This window comes from Lepisma saccharinum, chromosome 26, assembly GCF_977018435.1.
Source record: "Lepisma saccharinum chromosome 26, izLepSacc3.1, whole genome shotgun sequence".
NCBI lineage: Eukaryota > Metazoa > Arthropoda > Insecta > Zygentoma > Lepismatidae > Lepisma > Lepisma saccharinum.
This window is the reverse complement of record NC_139254.1, coordinates 30,061,968-30,083,135: the sequence shown is the minus strand read 5'-3', so window position 1 is coordinate 30,083,135 and position 21,168 is coordinate 30,061,968. Positions and strand designations below refer to the sequence as shown.

At 33.5% G+C, this 21,168-nt stretch overlaps 1 protein-coding gene across 2 annotated transcripts in view; it reads right to left on the bottom strand.

The window, feature by feature from the left end:
• Positions 1-6,621: 6,621 nt before the first annotated feature.
• The window catches only part of Pss (phosphatidylserine synthase 1 homolog l(3)77CDf), a 73,528-nt gene continuing 58,981 nt past the window's right edge, over positions 6,622-21,168 (bottom strand). For both annotated transcript variants that reach the window (XM_083112349.1, XM_083112350.1), the window contains exons 7-8: positions 17,489-17,585; positions 6,622-11,638 (exon numbers count right to left, since the gene is read on the bottom strand). In XM_083112349.1, the coding sequence (XP_082968475.1) occupies positions 11,550-11,638; positions 17,489-17,585 (186 nt within the window). In that variant the 3' untranslated portion in view covers positions 6,622-11,549. The remainder of the gene's footprint in view (positions 11,639-17,488; positions 17,586-21,168) is intronic.

The window sequence follows — 21,168 nt, the reverse complement described above, 5'->3', positions numbered from 1 at the left end:
ACAACATACTAGGTAATGGGAAAAGATGCTGACTTTCAAATGCACTGTTTTTAAATAGTATTTAACTGCAACTGGATGACCTCTTGTTCAGTGCAAATATGACCAGCTGATACGTCACTACCGTTTACAACACTAGACTTCTGGCAGTGTCACTATTTTGTAGTGCTGATGTCCTAATTATTAACACGTATGCATTGTTCATTACTATGGCATTATAGCCTGATCTAAATTGAACAAAATGAGGTATCATTCATGACTCTGTTTCCGAGACAAAGTTACAGTAATACATAATTTCAAATTCCACACTGAAAACAGCCTCGGTATTGAGGCTAATATTTGTGGAAAACAGGCTGGCGTTGAAGGGTTAACAAAATAGAAAAACTAAATTTTGATACAGGACAAGCACAACTGAATTTCCAACATTTATTGGAAAAAATATTGCTCTCAAGAGAGTAGGAGTAGCATACATAAAAATTGTGAGCAAAACAAAAAAAATGTAATTAGTGGCTGAAATATCACATGTGCAGTCAATATAATGTAGTTCCTTAATTGAACCTGTTTCCGAGAATCAGGTCATGTATTTTTATATGCATGCAAAAGTTTTACTAAGCTGCAAACTCATTGTGATCATTCAAGAATGAAAATAATGATATTGTGTTGTCTAAGTAGTTCCGACAATATTTTTCACAAAGAAACCAACTTGTGTGTGCTTATGCAGGGCCCCGCAAAAACAATTAAGACAATTTAAAGGGTGCTATGCCTGCAATTTGGTAGGTAACATGCCGGTAAACACGTTCAGTCTTTAGTTGCTATGAGTGTTAGTTTACAGAACAGAAAACATCTGCAGTAGCTGCGTTAAAAAAAATAATACACCATGCATTCCAGCACACTAAACCATACTGAATTGGGTTAAAATTAGCGATGAGCCGACAATGATGTTGATATATTGGTATTAGTTGGAATTCATTCACTGATACTAGCAGATGATTTATGGAACATCTAGTATGTTATAATAAGTTCGTATGTCAATGTTCAATTGTTTTGTTTAGGGCTGAGCCGATACTGATACTGATGTATCAGCCAATACCAGCGGTATTGGCATCGGCAATTATCGGTTGAATTTTTTCCACCGATACCATTCGATAGCAAATATTTTGAGTGGCTAAGAAGAGCGGCCAAATGTAACAACTAAGTCTCGACATTTGTCCTTTTCAAAGTTTCGTTCAATCTTTCTTGCGACAGGTTGGGAGCACAGCACAAGTTCCACAAATATTCATGGAAATGCTGGATAAAGCCCCATCCTCCTGGGAAGCAGATGACAAGATCAAAGGTGTGGATAAAAGTGAAAGCTGAACTCAAGCATAACTGCTTAGTTAACACTGTGGAAATAAAAGAAACAATTCATTGCCACTTCTTGCTTGAAAGCTTGTGGGGGTAAGATAGGTGGACGTTTTCAAACAACATGCCATGCTAATCCTGGGTCAGGTGGTTGCGGAGTTCTTGGAAAAGAGGGATGAGTCATGGTGAAGTATGCTTTGTTTTATTTATGTTCAAGCGTGAAGTGTATTCAGCAATTTCTTGTATTTTTCCCTCCCATGTAAGTCTTTTGTGTTGATGCTGGAATCGACCATTCGATGGTTATTTACTTACACAAAGATTACATTGGGACCATACAGCTTAGAATGATAATACTAAAGAAAACTTACGTACGCTACTACTTATAATAATATACATAACGATATTATAAGGAAATGTACTTTTCATCAACAGGGCCTAAAATTTTTTGGTTGCTCAATAAATATTCAATTTTTACTTTGTGACATTAATTTCCTTGTCAGGATGGTTGTTTTTATACAAATTTTATCAGTCTTAACTACATGTAAGCTAGATGATGTATCTGATCTTATAGCATCTTTTTACTATTCATGTAATAATTGATTGATTGATTTGCTATATTTTACTTCGCTTCTTGTGCCACTTTTGGCTAATTTGCGAAGCTGCGGATGAGTGATGATATGATGAAATTGATGAATGGACACTCACAAACATCCATGCCTAGGCTGGGATTCAAACCTGGAACCCCTGGAGTCGTAGCACGATGTGCTAACCACTCCGCCAGGGGGGCGGCCTTCATGTAATAATAATAATAACAATGACAATATTCATTAATTAATTTACATATTATCATGAATAGATATATGTATTGCATTAACATATTAATTATAAACACCTATATTATTATGATTATTATTATTTCTGAGACACTTGGTTCAGAACACACCACAATTCATATTATAGTGTATCTGGTGATGTGATGAGTTAGTATGACTTAGTAACTTGTTATTTTATACTGGAATTATACAAGTATAGGTATCGGCAAATGGTGGTATTGCTTCAGCCCTAGTTTTGTTCATTTTTGTTGTCAAGTATGAAGTAATTGTGAAGTTGTACCTTTTTTCCAGACAAGGATTAAATTGTTGTTTAAATGCAAAAACAAACCTGCGTACATTATAATACCATGGTTGGAAATACAGCAATACTGGCTGATACTTTTTTGGCATTTGGGTATTTCTGGGGAGTCTGCAAACATGTGTTCCCTGGAAATTACGAAAAATTTGAAGATTTCACATATTTTGCACCAGTATTGTGTGAAAAAAAAAAGGACTTTGTGATTAGATGACACAATGATTAAAATACACTGATTAAACGTTAATATCCCAATGTAAATCTTGAGTATTTTAAATCAAAACTAATTGCGGTAGCATATTTACGTGTTAACATTAATCCATATTTTGAACAAATTTTAATTGTTACAATTTTGAAGAGTCTGTGTCAGCATTGGTGAGAATCAGGAAGAATATTGTCTGTTTTCGTTTTTAAGTCCATTCTATGCACAGAAGGCTAATCGGGACAGGACCTAAATTTTAAAGTGGGATCAGAACCACTATGTGCCTCTACCGGGTATTGAACTTGGGACCCCTTGATTATAAGGTAACGACATTACCAGTATTCCATCAGGGAGGCCCAGCAAGAATACTATCAGCGCAGCTGTAGTCAAATGTTTAAGACTACTGTATCCGTCACCTGGACATCCTGAAACACTACAAAGTCCAGATAATTTGTTATGAGTGACAGACATTACAGTAGAGTTCTCACTGTTCTACTTGTCATCACTCAACCACTTGGAGTTTTGACTAGAACTGCTCCATGCATCTTGCCGACAACAAAAGCAATTCAATCTAGAATAGATTCTCTCGGGCTATCGACCAGGTGAGTTGTGGAAACTATTCCAAGCTTTCGAGAGCTAATGTCACTCTCATCATCACTTCAACCCTGAAGATGAGAGTGACGTTAGATCTTGAAAGCTTGGAATATTTTCCACAACTCACCTGGCCGATAGCCCGAGAGAATCTATTCATCTTTCGTCACCAGGAGAGCTTCAAGCCTTACTTCAATTCAATCTAGTTTAGTGAGTGGAAACCTTGCTATTTCTTTAAGCCCACTTTTATGTTCAGACCAAAGGTCGAAGTGAGGATGCAGGGTAAATGCTATCCAGCACTTAAGAAAATTTTCATGAAGCTCTCCCCCAGATATGATAATTTCAATAAGGAACCCCCCCCCCCATCCACTGTATTGTCTCCCTTCCTATATCAAAACTCGACCAAGAATCTCACCAACCAGCAAGAAATTTTCACTTTGAGCACTGGCTCGGATAGGCTAATTGGGAATGGACCATGTCAGTTTAAAATATGATCTGACCCATTGTGTGCAATGTGCCTCCATCAGGGATCGAACATGTGACACTTTTCTTACAAGGCTTCTTATGCGCTACTACATTAAATGCCGTCTGTTCTCTCAATCAATGCTCCATGATAACTGAAGGCTATGGATCACTCTACACACGTGTGTGTGTGTGTGTGTGTACTGGCATGCCACTTATTAAAAAGCAGGGGAACACCCAATTGAAATCATGCAACTGTTTCTATCCCACCCTGCATAAGTAATTGCTAATCTTTTTTTACTTTGAAATGGGTGGCATAAATACACACACAAAAACTACAACAGTGTGAAATCACCCTGAATCATTTAAATCAAAAGACACCTACTCTCACCTAGCTAGGTCAACATGAAATAATTTTTGTTAACTAATATTATTTTTGGTGTTGGTGTTTCTTACTATTTCACTCTTCTTACAAGGTAGAAAAATTAATGCAAGCTCAGTGGAAAAGTAAATAATTGTGTGCATACATTTAACTAATCTCTCATTACGGTTCTGCGAGATTCATCAGAAATATACTAATGACTGTGTATTTTGTATAGACTAGTGGCAATGAAGAGTCATGTATATTCATGTAGCTGCACTGAAATAGTGTTTCTCTGAAACAATTTCAATCCACGAGGTACACATAACATGTAACCGCAGCACAACAGCTAAATAGATTCCATGCTCTCTCAGCTGAAACATACATCAAGCAATTAAACTCACGGAACACACAAATTTGTCAGAATGGAAAAGAACTTAAGTTATAGTCAGTCATATACAATAATTACACTTGTGACTTAAATCCAAACTATTCCAAAGAATGAACACCACAGCAAAAATACAACAAAGATTCTGCTAATGACTACATAATGACTACTATGTGCCTCAAATTAAATTATTGCTCTATGTTGCACACAAAAAAGCTGGACCAGTTACTTCGTTTCATATGACAGCGACACTTACACTCAACATGAGCACTTTATCAACATTCTCTTTTACACCGAACACTGCACACTGTGTACAGAACACACCAAAGGCACTTTAGTAATGAATTTACCACACAGCTGAACCCTTACATAGATATTATTACAACATAACATCTCCGTTCCACGTCCATGTAATGCCCTTATAATAATGCACACATGATGTACATGCAGATCACAAAATCAAAATCAGCTTCTACACTTCGGGATACAACATAAGTCAACATCTTGCACTGGACAAAAAATACAAACACTGTAAATTATAAATCATGAAACTACAGTGACTCTGCAATCTGGTTTTTGTGCTTTCTTTATACAATGACTAGTGGTATTATATTATGTATAGAATTACACTTCCTTGATCAGAACTTCTCTTGGAGAAATATAGGAACGTATTCTGTACATAGGATCAAATTTCCTATGTATTCCTAGATAAGATTCATTATTATCTATATCACTGTCCTACCTCAATAGCTAGTTTGGTTTATTACATTTTGAAAAAAAAGACCCTATTTTTACATTGTAGAGCTTCAATTTCCTATAATTTCAATTTTTGTGTATAAATACATCAGTCTGAGCACTTTAAAAAAGAGAGAATTAAAATAGTACAAATAATTACATTTCCTAGCTCTATAGTTAATCTTAAAGTATAAGTGAGAGAGAGAGTCATAGACTGACAATGTCTGCACAACTTAATGGATGATATACTCTACATGCTTTTACATGAATGTAAAAATAATGTACCAACATTCAATGTTTTAACAAAACACATGGCACATCCTTTTTGTCAAATATAACAATGATCTATTAATATATTTATAATGAATGTACTATCCTGTAAACATTGAAAACTATAACAATTAGAGACAGTGCTACATTTGCTGCCAACCTTACTTGGAGATTTGTCAAGACTCATTTCTAAAAATGTCAACCATTCACACAGTAAACTTTTGTCTGAGTAATGGTGTTGAAGTGTTAGTGATAATTTATTTTTATTACTGTTTTTTTTTGTAAATCTTGTCACTGTGAAGAAGTTACAAGGTAAACATGACAGACATTGTTACTATAGTGAAATGCAACAAATGATCAAAATTGTATATGGGATTGCAACATATCTTTGAAAGAAGCACAATCATTTTCAATACCTGAAAATACAGGGTTAGCCTAAAAGAAATAGACAGTCTAAACAGTTTATAAATTGAAATTTGTTTGTTACATCAGAAAGCATTCAGTACTGTTGTATAGAGAAAGTCTTCAATTTATGACCTCCGCTTTTGTTTGTCTTCATGACGTCAGCATCATGTGAGCACCCTTGATGTAAGTCGAACAGTATGGCTGCTAGCCAGGTGGAGAAGGATTTCTGCATGTTTGAATTTGCAAAAACAAATTCTGTTACTGTCGTACAGAGTCATTTTAGAACACAGTATGGCAAACAACCACCCACAAGACAGTCCATCTATGATTGGAGCAAGAAATTTGATTAAACTGGTTGCCTGTGCAAGGGGAAAAGTCGTGTCTGGGGAGAAGTGGACTATCGCATTGATATCTGCTGTGTTACAAAAGGGTCAGAGATAGAACACTTGTAACTTACCAATGTAAACTTCAGAACGAACTCTTCAAACCATGTAAGTATTTGAACCCTATTATTAAAACTCCTCTTTCTGTAAAACTTTGAAAGTGTCTATTTCTTTTAGCCTAACCCTGTGTAGTTCTACTTTCTGGGCTACTGTACAATACTATGTATAAATCTTTATATACACATGGTAAGTGAAGTGATGTGCATTTGCATATTAAGAATAACAGCCAATGACATTTTTATTGTATGTGGGGTTATCAGAAAAAATGTTACAAAGACCATAAATTTCAGTGCAATTTAACCTCACACTGTAACGAGTGTTTAGACAGGAACGGAAATTATGTGGAGCAGGAGGGCCATGTACCCACTTTCACCACACATACTCATTTCTACACTATAAACATTAGCCTGTCACTTACATGCTTTGTTACCTTTCTTATTTCTGATCACCCCATGCAGATCAAAATGTTCACTGCAGACTACAAGATTGCCAGCCATTGCTGAAATAGGGAGAAAAACTCTGAAAAGCCATCGGCACCAGGCAAGCCCAGGCATTTGGCCAATTCGTTGAGAATAATGAGGCAAGGAAGATTATTTGCATGTTTCCTGCTCCTCCAAAAATATACATTGATTAGGCTGGATAGTATATAATAGTAACAATTTTCTACCTCATTCAAATAAGGTTACAAAACACATCAACTCAGAAGCAAACCTGTCATTTTCTACAATGAGAGGCACAGACGATAGTGATGGGCAAACATGCTGTTTCTTTAACTACCCTTTTGAAAAGAAATGTTGATACTTTCATGTGAACATTTTTCAAATGGTCAGTCAAAGAGGCCTTTGATCAGTTCATATTTTCAATTAAAACCTACCACATTAAACATACAAATGTAATCAATATCATCTGCTATCAGGCAAGATTTTACGTCCTACCTCAACAATAACTGTGGCCATAATTCTGGGTTCTCACGCATGCTGATTGCTACATTAATTTGCATAATGAAGTTAGTCTGTCAGTGTTTACATAACTGCCAAGATAGGTTTCAATCAAATAGCAATAGAGTATCAGAAATAAAAAGCTACTGAATTGCACATTAATTCCCATTACTTTAAAATTTCCACTCTCTGAAGAGAATTTTTTTTTTCTGTTTTTAATTACAAACGATTTTCACATCACCAAAAAAGAAAACACAGAAGTCCAAATTTCTAACATGTTAATAAAAGCAATGTCTATATATTTAGTATTATTATGCTTACATTATATTTCATCTACTCTACATAGATGACAATTTATCACATGCTACAAGCAGTACCTTCTTTTCCAATAAGAGGTTTCACAATTCACTTTCATCTAAACAATAAGAACTTGCAAGAATGATGCATTTCATTTAAGAAAATGCCAAGGAAGGAGTGTAGTCCCAAGAACTTTTAAGATCCTCTTTTCTATTTGAGGTTGAAGAAGCAAGTTTCTACAAAATAATTAATATACATACTCAGATGAACATACACATATACTCCGAACTTCTCTTCTCCTCATTCATGTGTAGAAAACCAATGGTACTTAATAGGATAAAGATGGTGAAAATTACCTTCAAGTAAAGTGGCCCTGTACTCCCTCTCGCCCTACTTTTGTGCAATTTTCATTGGTCAGTGAGTGTTGTTTTGCTGAGGGTTAAAGAAGCACACTTAAAAATGTGATCTCAAAATTCATTTGCTTCGAAGAAGCAGGAGGTCAGCAAAAAATATGGTTGTGCAGTTTTTCAATTACGCATTGTCAGTGCTCTAGATCTGACTATTTAACATTGTATCCCTTTATTAGGTGTAAAGCACACACACACACACACAATCAGCATATCGCCTCAACTATACTGCAATTAACTGACATGCAATTGCCCTCTAAACTCAAGAATTTTGTCATATTGCATCCTTCATAAAGGTTCTTTACTATTATCAATCTACCATAGTAGTCCTTGTTGAAACAATAAAAATATTCCCCATTTCACTTGTCTCTTCCATTGTCTCAAACAATTACAGTGTGGCGCTTACATTGAATGAAAAGTCCTTCACAGTGACAATGCTAATGTTTATGTTCAAGTGAAGTTAATAAACAGAATATGTGACACTTGTCATCTGATGGCAAGATATAGAACATAATGGAATATTTATTAATCAAATTGCAAAAATTGTCCTTATTGAAATATTTAGTACAGATAAATGCAACTGAATATTTGTGTCCATAATATGTATCTTTTTTTGTTTGTTTGATTGTACAAGTTTTGCAGGTTATGTGGTAGAGTAGTCACAGGCTGAACTTTGCAGATGAATGATTAATTTCCGAAAACTTTGCTTCATACGAGATGATGTCTTGTGCAGAAAAATACATAGCCTTCCTAAATAAAAATGAAAACAGAAATACAAAACACCTGCAGAAAAGACAACTGATGTTTTTGGGATTTCTGAGTAACATTACCAGGATAAAATTCTTAGTCCAAAGAGAATGGGAATTTGCAGAATTGTATTTTGTGTTATGTATCCTGATTTAGTGCAGGTAAGATTATGGACATTTTAAAACATTGTGAAAATCAGATGCTTTCATTATTTAATAATTTAGAATTAATTCCTGTAGACTGGAAGGTTGCAATAGTTAAATTTTAACATTCATTATAAATTCTAAAAAAACATTCTCTCCGATGTTTACTTTAGAATCATTTCAAAACTAATTCAATGTAATTTAAATTTACTTTTGAACAACAAAAGAGAAAATCCTTGATCTCTTGAAAGAAAAAATGAACATTTAATTGCAAATGGCCAACAATCAACATCAGTTGCAGCCGGAACCTGCAATAATACAGCCTGGGGTTGGTTTAGCTTTGGTTAAAATACACGAAGTTAAACAAAGTTTGAATCTCATCCAAATATATACACAGTTATTCCTAAAAAGCAAGTAAAATTTGCATGTCAAAATGTCAGATAATGGTACAATGTTTACAAAAGCAATTTTTATTACTTCCCTGAAGCAATTATCCACAAGTACTGCATCAGTGAAATATTTTGAGTGCTATGACAAATGTGTATCTAACCATAATTAGATTTAGACAGCACCCTGAATAAATCTCAATACTATGTTTGAGATGCATTATGATAATGGAATTAATCTGGACAAAAAATGATGATAATATGCTGGTATGCATCGATTGTAGGTACAACTTTGATAATGTGGATAGTAAGGACTAATGAACAGACTAGATTGTGCTATATGTATGTGTGTGGTAACAATTAAGTAAAGCTCGTAAGAAATGGTACAGACCCTGTTTAGTGTTTTCATTCTCTTTTCTTTCATAACCTGTTTTGTTTGATTGGACGCACATTGTCCTCTGCTAGGTACTTTTTTTTAGTTCAATCAGTCAATTCTTGAACCTAGAATAATGCAAAGAAAATGAATGTGGTGAAGGAACACTATTTCCCAGTATTACATTTACACCAGTACAATTGCAAAAGTAACAAATGTTAAGGAAATCATTAATAAATTACATAATATACATTTTACTACGTCACTGTTTTCAAAAGCTTCCATTAGATTTTGAAGGACAAACAAAATAACAATTAGTTTTGGAAGGTGTTATTCAAAAGCTGATCAATAATTTTTCATAAGGTAATTACTCTTACTCTAGAGAGGTCAGTATAAATATTTAAAGCTGTCTGTCATTTTCTTCTTAAATCTAAAATATAATCATATTACAGTAACAAAATAAAATATTAAATGTGAAAGTAAGAATTCAAAACTGAAAAATCTTACAAAATATTGAATTGTAATAAAATGTGAAAGCAATAGTAGATCCTTTAAATCCAACATATAAAGAAGAAAAAAGGAATGTGAAATATTACGAAATATTTTATCAATATAATTACACAGACAGAACTCACCCTTTGTAAGTATATACTTTTGATTTAGGGAAGACAAATATATCAATAACTTCAAATTACATCTAATGAAACAGAAATAAGTCGGACAGACTTCACAGAAATTAAAACAATTTGAAAATGTTAAGTAATTACTTGAGATCGTCAACTATTGTCACAAATTATCAGCTTCCATTTCAGAAAGCAAATCTTCTCTAATACAAACATTATAGTGCAATAATGAACTGCAATGAACTCCAAATATCATCTGTTTGCCAAAGTTTATGAAATGAGAACAAAATAAATATCTACACAAATATACTTTTCATAAACATCCTAACAATAAACATAAGTAAACACAACCACATGACATCTGTTCACATGTAACCAAGTACAATAATGGCTGCCGTGTTTTTATAGCCTTAACACAAGAGTAATAATGCCAAAAGAAATACAACTTGATGAAAAAAAAATAGCTGAAATTAACAACTAATAAATTCAGAAGTAAGTGGCTTCGTAACTTTTGAAGCAAATAACTTTTATGAGGTAAAAAATCATTTTAAATCTCAAAGTTGCAAGGACTGAAACATATAAGATTTCTGTACCTCATTATATTTTCAATTGAGACAAAAATCAGTATCTTCAATTGTATGAAAATGATCAACTGAGGCATAATATATTTAGTAACTGTGCGCATAAAAATTAAATATCTCCCAGTAAATACATACAGGAAAAATATTGAAAAGAAGCTGCAGAACAACTGCTTTCATTACAGAAATAATACATGGGTTTCATTAACTTTTTTTAACTGACCCATTTATCATAATTTCCACGTTAATTAATAAAAAAATGAAAATATCACATAGCAGGCAGAGTAATCAATACCCTTGAAAATCCATAAAGACGAAAACGTAACTGCTGCCCAACGGAATTATCACAACATTTGTACTAGACTGGAATCATATGCAAGTGTATATACAAACCAGGCTGCAATATGCAGAATATGGAGTTCACAAACTAAAATTAGAGAAATTTGAGGCTCTACAATGTCAAAATTATCTTTCTTCCTTTAAACAGTCAGTTAATTTAATTGGTAAATCTTTGGTATCAATATGAGCAATGTAGTGCTGCATCCTTCCAAAAATTTATCAAGTGCTCCCTTTTCTTTCTTACGTTAATATCATTCAAATTGATCAAGTTACACAAGACTCCTCACTACAAAAATAACCATGTTCATCAGACCTTCTCTTCTGCAGCATTTCTTATTGAGTTTCACATTTGTGAGATTGCGAGTTCCAAAGCAAAGGAAATGTAATGAGCTCCCTTACTGTAGAACCAACCCATTCTGGCTTAATATGTTTCTCTTCTTCAACTGTGGATTGTGTAACACTTGAATCTTCATCCCTGTTTGGCCTGAAATGTAAAGTGCAATAGTGATGGTTCATTTGTTTTCTTCTGCATTAAAGTTTTGCAAAAAATTACGCCTAAAATTTTGATGGTGGAAGCGTGGGTAGTGTCTCATGTGTTGTTTGATGAAATATATCTGCGTTGCATCATGTTAATTCATTGAATAATAAAGAAAAGTTTATGAAGAAATTTAAGTGAAAAATGAAGGCTCAACCAGGACTCAAACCGGAGTCTCTGGTATGCCAATGGTTTACCAACTGAGCTACCAAGCCAGTATTCTGTTGCTTTATATGTTTGATTGATTGACTGATTCAGTTTATTTTACTTCACTTTTGTGCCACTGTTGGCTAATTGCAAAGATGGGGATGAGTGATGATATGATGAAATTGATGAATGGACACTCACAAACAGCCATGCCCAGGCCGGGATTCAAACCCGGACCCCTGGCATCGTAGCGTGATGTGCTAACCACTCTGCCACGGGGGCTGGCGTTGCTTTACGTGTGTGGAGAAAGTCTCCGTCAGTGATACTGCAATGGTGCATGTTGCCTTTGAAACACAGATCCCCACCAGAGATATTGGGGCTCAAATTTTGAAAGAAAGAATTGAAAACGAACATTATCTCTGCTGAAACTTTGGATATACAGTTGAACCTGAGTTATACGTTTGCAAGGTGAAGAGAAAAAAATACGTATAACTGAGAATTACTTACAAATCAGATTTAGATACCATGTCATATCATTATTAAAATGTTGTAATTGTATCTATTTTGAGGAACAAGATACAGTATAATCAAGGACGTATTTAGGGGGGTCCAGGGGGTCAGGACTCCCTCCCCTGAAAGATTTATTAAGTACTAAAATTAAATAATGCAAAATGTATTTCTTTAGCCGTTGTTATATAAATTCCTCTGAACTTTTTGTAAGACAAGGATTATATTGGGATCATACGGCTTTGAAAGACAGGAAGGACGTATTTAGGGGGGGGGGGGGTCCAGGGGTCCAGGCTTCCCGAAAGACTTACCAAGTACTAAATTAAATAATGAAAATATTAGCATTTGTTGCATAGTCGATTGTTATTAATTTCCTCTGAACTTTTTAGAAGGCAAGGATTATATTGGGATCATACGGCTTTGATTTGATTGATTGATTGATTGATTTGGTGTTTTTTAGTCCACTTTATGCACAGTAAGGCTAATCGGGACTGGGCCTACAGTTTAAAGTGGGATCCAAACCACTATGTGCTTCCACCGGGTATCGAACTCGGGACCATGACATTACATAGATGATTTATGTACACTATTACTCAAAATTTTAATCAGAAACTTACTTTTCTCCAACTACATATAACATCATTTTTTTTATTCAATAAATATTCAATTATTCATCTATTTGACATTAATTTCATTGCCATGGCACTTGTTTTTATGTTTTTATTCCGATCTTAACTACACATAAGCTACATAATGAATATGCGCTGTTATATCTCTATTCTTATAGTCTTTTGACCTAATCGTGTGATAATAATATAATTTAAATTTATGTATTGTAATTAGTATTAATTTGATTTAATATAATTACTTTAATTTAAACATTATTATATTTTATTATTATTATTATTCCTGAACACTTGGTTTGGAGCCCCCCCCCCAAAAAAAAAACATATTTCTAGATACGTGCCTGAGTATAATACAGGTTATTTCTGTCACAAAGTGGTAAAATTAGCGAATATAAAAGTTTGATTCTTAAATACATTACATTTGCCATTTTCATAGTTTTCTTTCAAATAGCATCATCGATTTCCTGTATAAATTTTACTTTCTGGTCAAACGTATAACTTCTTCCCTCTTTATTCTCCATACTGACCAGTAGCAACTGAAAATGTTTAATGAAGGAACCACTGTTCTGTTTTTATTATGGAACATGGCAAACTTCAGCTATTGGCATATTTTTAATATATGCACTTTTGTATCACGATTACATACAAAGAAAAATGTGTCTCATGTTCTGAACAACTGCGGCAAATCTTTCTCTTCTGATTTCATGCCACCTCTTCTTGCCTTCTCTGTGATTCAGTCTTTCTTGCAATTAGAGACTGACCGTCTATCCTGTTTCGTATTTGAAACTTGCCTTGTGTTTTTGTAACATCAAGAAATGACATTGTGTAGCTTGGTTACGTACAAATCAACTGTATTTTATGAAAATTAGTACATATAACACAGAATTACGTATAAATGCATTACGTACAAATAAGCTTTAATTAACAAGTTTTTAAACTGTATTTTGCCGGGACAAACAGTAATTTACATATGAAACAGAAATATGCAGAACTGAGTTACGCATAAAACAGTCTGAATTGTATATGTTTCCTGTAAAAAATATATATAGCTCTGATATTGTATTACCTCTATGCTAAATAAAAAATTCTAAACTTTAATTTTTGTTCAACATCAAAAATCAGTTTTGGACCTAAATTTCAGTCATTTGCATTAGAGATGGTAAAAATAGGTACAGAACATAAAATGTAGCTTGAAATGTGCTGAAAACAATGTATTTTACCACAGCTTTCTACCATTTTTCTTACCTGAGTTATTATAATTATCGCAAGTAACTGCAAAGGCCAAAACTGTTTTGATAATCAGTTTCTTACGATCTGATTTCTCTTCACTTAAGAAAACATAAGTGTTTTCTCAAATCAAGTACTTGAGTACTGGAAATTTTTTAATTGATTCTGATAGCCAATATGAGTTTTTTGACACTCTATTGAAACCGATTGTTCAATTGTAATGAATTGTGATCTATTGGAAAGTGTTTTATTGTTTTCAGTGTTAAGTAAGGAAAAATTCTTACCTATACAACTGTAAATGCAATGAAGAAATCAAATAAAGCAACTAAAAGCATGTGGAATTTGCTACTTAGGAATACTTTCATGTACAAAAAAAAATCATATGTATATGAACACGTTTTCTTAAGTCTGCAGCTCCATTGTGTTTAACACACTTAAAAAATTTAACACAAAATCGAAAAACTGTTTCAGTCATAAATACATGCAAAAACAGCAAAAAAAATAAGTTAAACAAAGAATCTGACCCACAACACTTGAAAAAACAAACAAAGCACTGTCAAGGTGGATTAAGTTGATCAAAAGACTTATCATTTTTAAAATTGCATTACACAGATATAAGAAATTCCATATTGAAAACAACAAGAACTAATACGAAGGTTAATTCCAACTACTAGCTGCTTTAAGGTTGGGTTAGATGTTAAAGAGTTATTTTTACTTATTCATTAAGATAAATCTGACTTCAGTAATATGCACTAGAATTCCGAAGTAATTCAGTTCAAATGTGCTGTTTTTCCAATGAACTTCTAAATCACAGAAATGTGGTGTCAAAAATTAAACTACCTATGATTTGAGTCAATAAATTAATTTATAACATATGGAGATACAAACTTACAGGATACAATTCACCAATTGGAAATTGTCCTGCATTTCCAATAGGTTTCAGTTAAGATTGCGATTGAAATCAATTCATTCAATTACTAACCATTGTTATAACTGTATCTTTAGTCAAAATGAAAATAAATGTCTGATGAAAGGAGCGTGTGTTCTCCTGAAACGTCACAAAGAAAAACTGTTTTCTTATGCTTGTAATAACCGTAAACTACAGGAAAATAATTCATTCTGATTCCTGATACTTTCATTAGGCATCCAATTTCATTGAAACCAATTTAATCCAAATGACATTTTAATTGCAACAAACAGATATTTCCAGCTGTGTGTACACAAGAAAGAAACTTTTGCAGGGTGTCTACCAATCAAGAAGAAATCAACAGGTAGGTAAATAAATCAAGAAAAAGTCAAGAAAGTATATTTGTAGAAAATAATTTTTGCTATCACAATCATTGATTTACTTTATTTCACTTTTCTGGCATTTTTGGCTAATCATGAAGATGAGTATGAATGGAGGTTGATGAAGGTATGACTAAGCACAAACATATATGAATAATACAACATGAGCCTCAGAGAGGACTATACTGGCTGCAAGTCCAAATGCCAGAGCCTCACTAGTGTGCAAAATGCACTCCAGAGTGTACTACGTAGAAGGGAGGTTGACATTTAAGTGTCTTCAGAAAGGGTTGCCCTAAAATCTTGCAATCACAAAAATTTCAAGCTGGATTGCTAGACACCATCTTTTGACATTGGAAGCTGCAGCCCTTCCCCCCTCCCCAGATATGGCATGATGGCAATGCAGCAGCGAGCCACTACCTTTGACGAAGGAAGCATGAGCATTGAATTTATATTTATTACAATATCGCAGTGGTTGAATGTAAGGGAATATAAAATAATTACAAAAGTAATCAGAGACATCAAATTTGCATTTTTGCAGATCCAGAATATTCTATTTCATATACGAGAATCACAGTATCGGAGCTTTTCTTCTGATCACATAAAAAATTTTCATTGTTCTACAGTGAATAATAATTTCCTGGTTGTGGAGAAAGGACTTGTCTGCAAGTTCTTCATAGAAAATCATTTCATACCTTACCATTTACAGTCGACTGAAAGTCACCTTTATTAAGTGTACAAAAATGTTAATTTTCTTAATTTCTGGACACATACTATGTAGAATGCAAAAATATTTTTAAGGAACCGAAAAGAAGGCATTACAACAATTACAACATGGGTACTACCTGCGTTGTCATGAAATGGTCAGTAGAATGACAAAAACCCAGATATGAGACACAATTATTATAACTTTCAAGAACAAATATGTCTTAGTTTAAATGTCAAAATTTTTCAAGAAGGCAAGTACAAGGAACACTGATGTTGCCAAAATCATATTTACTATATTGAAGAGTATGACTTACCTTCAATTGTCACTTAAATATTCACAGCCTTTGAGAAATGCAGATAAAGGAAACAAATGAAGATTCTTGAAAGACTAGCATGATCAATGTTTACAAATATGAACTTATTTATTTAATTTTGCATTTTTAAAAAAATCAATATATCTTGTAACATCAGTATTTTACTGCACATATACAGGACAAGGTAAGAAAGTAAAGAAGAATGTACAAATGAATAACATGCACTTGACACAATACAATGTGAAACACAAAGCTAATAATAAATGGATAAATATGTTCTGATGAGGAAACTAAGACTATACCACTAATGGGGATATTTTTGTTGATACTATGTAATTATCTGATCCAATGACAATTTTTTGATACAGTAAAAATATTATGATAAGACTAAAATATGTGCCAAATGTGTTACATGTACCGCAGTGTGTATGCACAATTACAATTTAAAGAAATTGAAAATAAACTGATCTTGGAGGAATTTTTTGTACCTTAAAAAGGAATGGGAAAAAATGTATGAAAATGAATTACCACCCTCTCATATTAGTAGGAAAATGAAATGAAGACACCTGAAAGGCAGATAATTCAGCACTCAATACGAAAACACACTTAAAAAAGCATTTAAGAGTGCATATTGTCACATAACCTTGGTCACATGAGAGTATCTGATCCAGGTCTAATTCTCATTATCATCACTTACCGTTACAATATATTGTACACTAATACACATGGGTAAGTGTATGGGTTAGAATTGTTACAAGAACCCCTTTGTTTGTGTAAAAGAGTTTATAGGGATTGTACTGATTTTGGAACATGATTTGTCATAACAATGTTCTTTGATTTGTAGGGTGGGGTGAATAAAATGCTCTCTATTCTCATATAACAAATTATAAAAATTCAAAGCTCATGTTAGTACCAGGATGGAATATTTTGCAAACTACATTAAGTAATCTTGAATTACTTGTAAAATGTATCCTACTTATACTTACCACCTGCATCTCCTGTTTTCTCCATGCTGACATCAGAAGGTAAATCATCCAGGAAAGGTTTACATGGAGAAGCTTCCCTTGACGATTCATCTTGATTCTGATAAAACAATGGAAATATGCATTACTACGGATCGAAGTTTTAGGTAAATATTTTCTTATCTTTTAGGTATGAGCACATGAATGAGTAACAAATTGTGATCATGATAACTAGATTCTACATAAATTTTATTCAATACAAAAACAAATATTTTCAATTTTTTAACATAATTACTGGGGATAGGATGGGATTCATCAGTATGTGCAGGGGTATCGAGATCCACAAGCCTATGGTCTAATGTGAAATACAGTAAAACCTCGTTAATCTGGACTAATGGGGGGATAATTTGACCTGTTTAACGAAAGTCCGGATTAACTGAAATAACCGAAAAGAACAGTAGAAAGTGTTAAAACTCCGTTTATACAACAAAACATGTTTATTATGGTGTATTTAAAGGGCATAGTTCTAAAATACACTATACAGTACAGTAAAATGTAAAGCAATACTGTACATACAATGCAGTATGTACGATGAATGCGATTGTTGACTTCTACCCACATTTAGAACCTTGCATTCTGCTTTCTTTTTTCTTTTGGTCTTTTGCCTGACCGGATTAAGCGAAGTCCAGCTTAACAAGGTTTTACTGTATTTCACATTTTGTATGTTGGCCATTTTGTTTCTTTAGCAGTTTGGAGAAAAATGCATCAACATGTAGAGTAGAAAAGAAAAAAACATTTTCGGTGTATCAGCTTATCGGGATAATTTTACCAATCTGATGCTGCTATAAATAGCATGTGACTCGGTGCACAAGTCCACCATTTTGTTATTGCTTTTGTGTATAAAGAATAATAATTCATCTACACTGGTTCTGAACAGTAAAATTTCAAAATTCACTATTTTTTAACGCCCTTTTATCTCATTGCAAATAATTAAATAAAATATTACAATGACGGAAAGGGAAGGAACCATTTAGAACCTTTGTGGAATATTTCATACAGTGAAACCCTGATTTTACATTCACGAATTTTACATTTTCTCGCATTATACATTCAATCTTGATGGTCCCAATATAGTAAAAAAATATTGAATTTTCCTCTATTTTACATTTCCTCGCATTTTAAGCCTTTTCAGCTTGGTCTGAAAAACGTAAAACTAAGGTTCCGCTGTATTTACTATGATATCATTAGAATTTTGCTTATCAGTATTTATCAATTTTATATTGGCGATTTATAGGTACTGGTTAAAATTTCATGTCATGCCACTACAAGTAAATATACATTTCTTATTATTTAATTTTGAAAGCATTTTGACACAAAAATTCAAAATATTATTTTAATATTTCGTAAAATCTTTTTGCAAGATTTGCCAGAAAGAAACTGAACTGCCACATTATCTAAGTGAAATAATGTTTCATAGAAGTGATCATGACACAGATGTAACGAACTACATTTGAAGTTCATACCCAGACCTCTCCGAAAACGTGTGTGAATCTCTGTAGGGCACCTGTAATTTTCCTAACACAGTGCTCACAATAAGGCAAATGAGCACAGCTTTAATATGAGGCTCAGACTACCTCCCATAGCAACAATAGGTTAGCAATATGTGAATAAAACAGGTTGGCAATAATAATAATAATACAATCTTGGACATTTTCCATTTCAAGTCATATATCTCAATGTAACAAAAACAGGCAACAAAGAAGCTTTACAAATACCAGTTTTTTTTTTTTTTTTACAAATACAGATAAAACACAATGTGGACATAGCTCCTATTACACTTCCAACATTACAAACTGTATAAGTAAGACTCATGACTGGAAGTTATGAGCAAATCATTCTGTAGGTCTCCCCATGAACAATATTAAGGAGTCTAACATGTAATCAGTATTTCTTTTTTTTAAACTTTTGACCGTTCTGTAAAAATAATATTTTGTCCTTGTATCTTTAATCACACGCCACTATGGTGCAAGGTCACTATCAGATGAAATCACAGAAATTCGGGAATATTGATCAAAAGTAGTTTTCTGTAGTAAAGCACATGCCTCTTACTATCAACTGGTTTCAACTGTTTTGTCTCTATCACTAACAATAATTTCAGAGCCGTTTATGAAAACCATGCACTGGATGTACACTTGCATGCCATACCACCATTACAAGGTGACTGCTCTCTAACCCCCAGATAACATTCATGTATAAGTACAAGTTTTAAAGGTGAATATTCCAAAAATTCTAAGCAATAATAATAATTGTTACAATAAAATTAATTGATATGTATTACCATCTTACACTAAACACTTATGAAAAGTTCCTTATTAGAGTTCTGCATTCGATCACTTTTGCTCGAAAATACTCTATCGAATCTCCCATGCTCGAGCGCGATTCACTCAAATATATAGAATATCAAGTATCATTTCAAGGGGACAATAATCGTACCAATATATTTGTAAAAATTCATAGTGGTAGTGTCAGCCCATAATCATTATTCATTTTCATATATTGCTATGTATTGGTAAGATAGACTAAATTACATTTTAACATGGATATGACGACTATGTTCACATTAGATTCAATTTCACTGTGTTTTTCACTTCACTATCCATATTTGAAGGTCCATTACCACAGAACAAGTCACGGTTATACAGGAACGAGTGTATACCGATCGTCTGCCTGTTCAAGCTTTATTTGCTCGAGCAAAAAGGCCTCGATGCAGCACTCTATTCCTTATACATCTTACTATGTGTATAAATAATATACGAACCTCCTGCCACCCAATACATAAACAATTAACATTAGAGTAAATGACAATCAAAAACCATCTCCTGTACCCATGTAACAACCAAAGTTAAGCAACCACCTCACTCAAATCATCTAAACTATCAAAAGAAAGCCAATGTATGTGTTAATGGCAATCTTCCAGAAGCTGATCACCTCCCTTGAAAATCTAGAATTACTAATTCTTTCCCTCGAGACTTACAAGTGATAATGTAAGAGTAAATAGCAATCATCCCCTTTTTGTCGTCTCAATGTGATTTTATTCAACATCACTTTTCTGACACTTTTGGATAACTGCAATGAAGATGAGTGATGATATGATGAAAATGATGAAGGGACATTAAAAAAGATTCAGGCAAGGGATTCGAACCAGGAACCCTTAGCATTAACACGTTGTGCTAATCACTCCCTTCCCACCTCAAAAAAACTACATTTCAGAGTAATAGTATAAACCTTCACTGTAGCTCAAAAGAAAGAAAGAAAGAAAGAAAGAAAGAAAAAAAAAGAGAGAGAGAGAGAGAGAGAGAGAGAGAGAGAGAGAGAGAGAGAGAGAGAGAGAGAGAGAGAGAATGAGTGAGTGAGTGAGTGAGTGAGTGAGTGAATGAGAGGGAGGGAAAGACACATCTCTCAAGAAAATTCATGAAAAATTCTTTTTCCTAAAAATTCATTCATAGTTTCTGGATCAACACAAAAATTTTGTAACTCCAAGCAGAGATCGAACCTGGAACTGACTGCACCAAAGGCGACAGCACTAACCATTGAGCTCTGAAGGAGTTCTAAATTGTGTCACATACTGGGACATGTATGTGTATGTACAGGGTGTATCAGAAGTTACATGAAATCTGATTTCAGATTTGCCATCCTGACGAAAT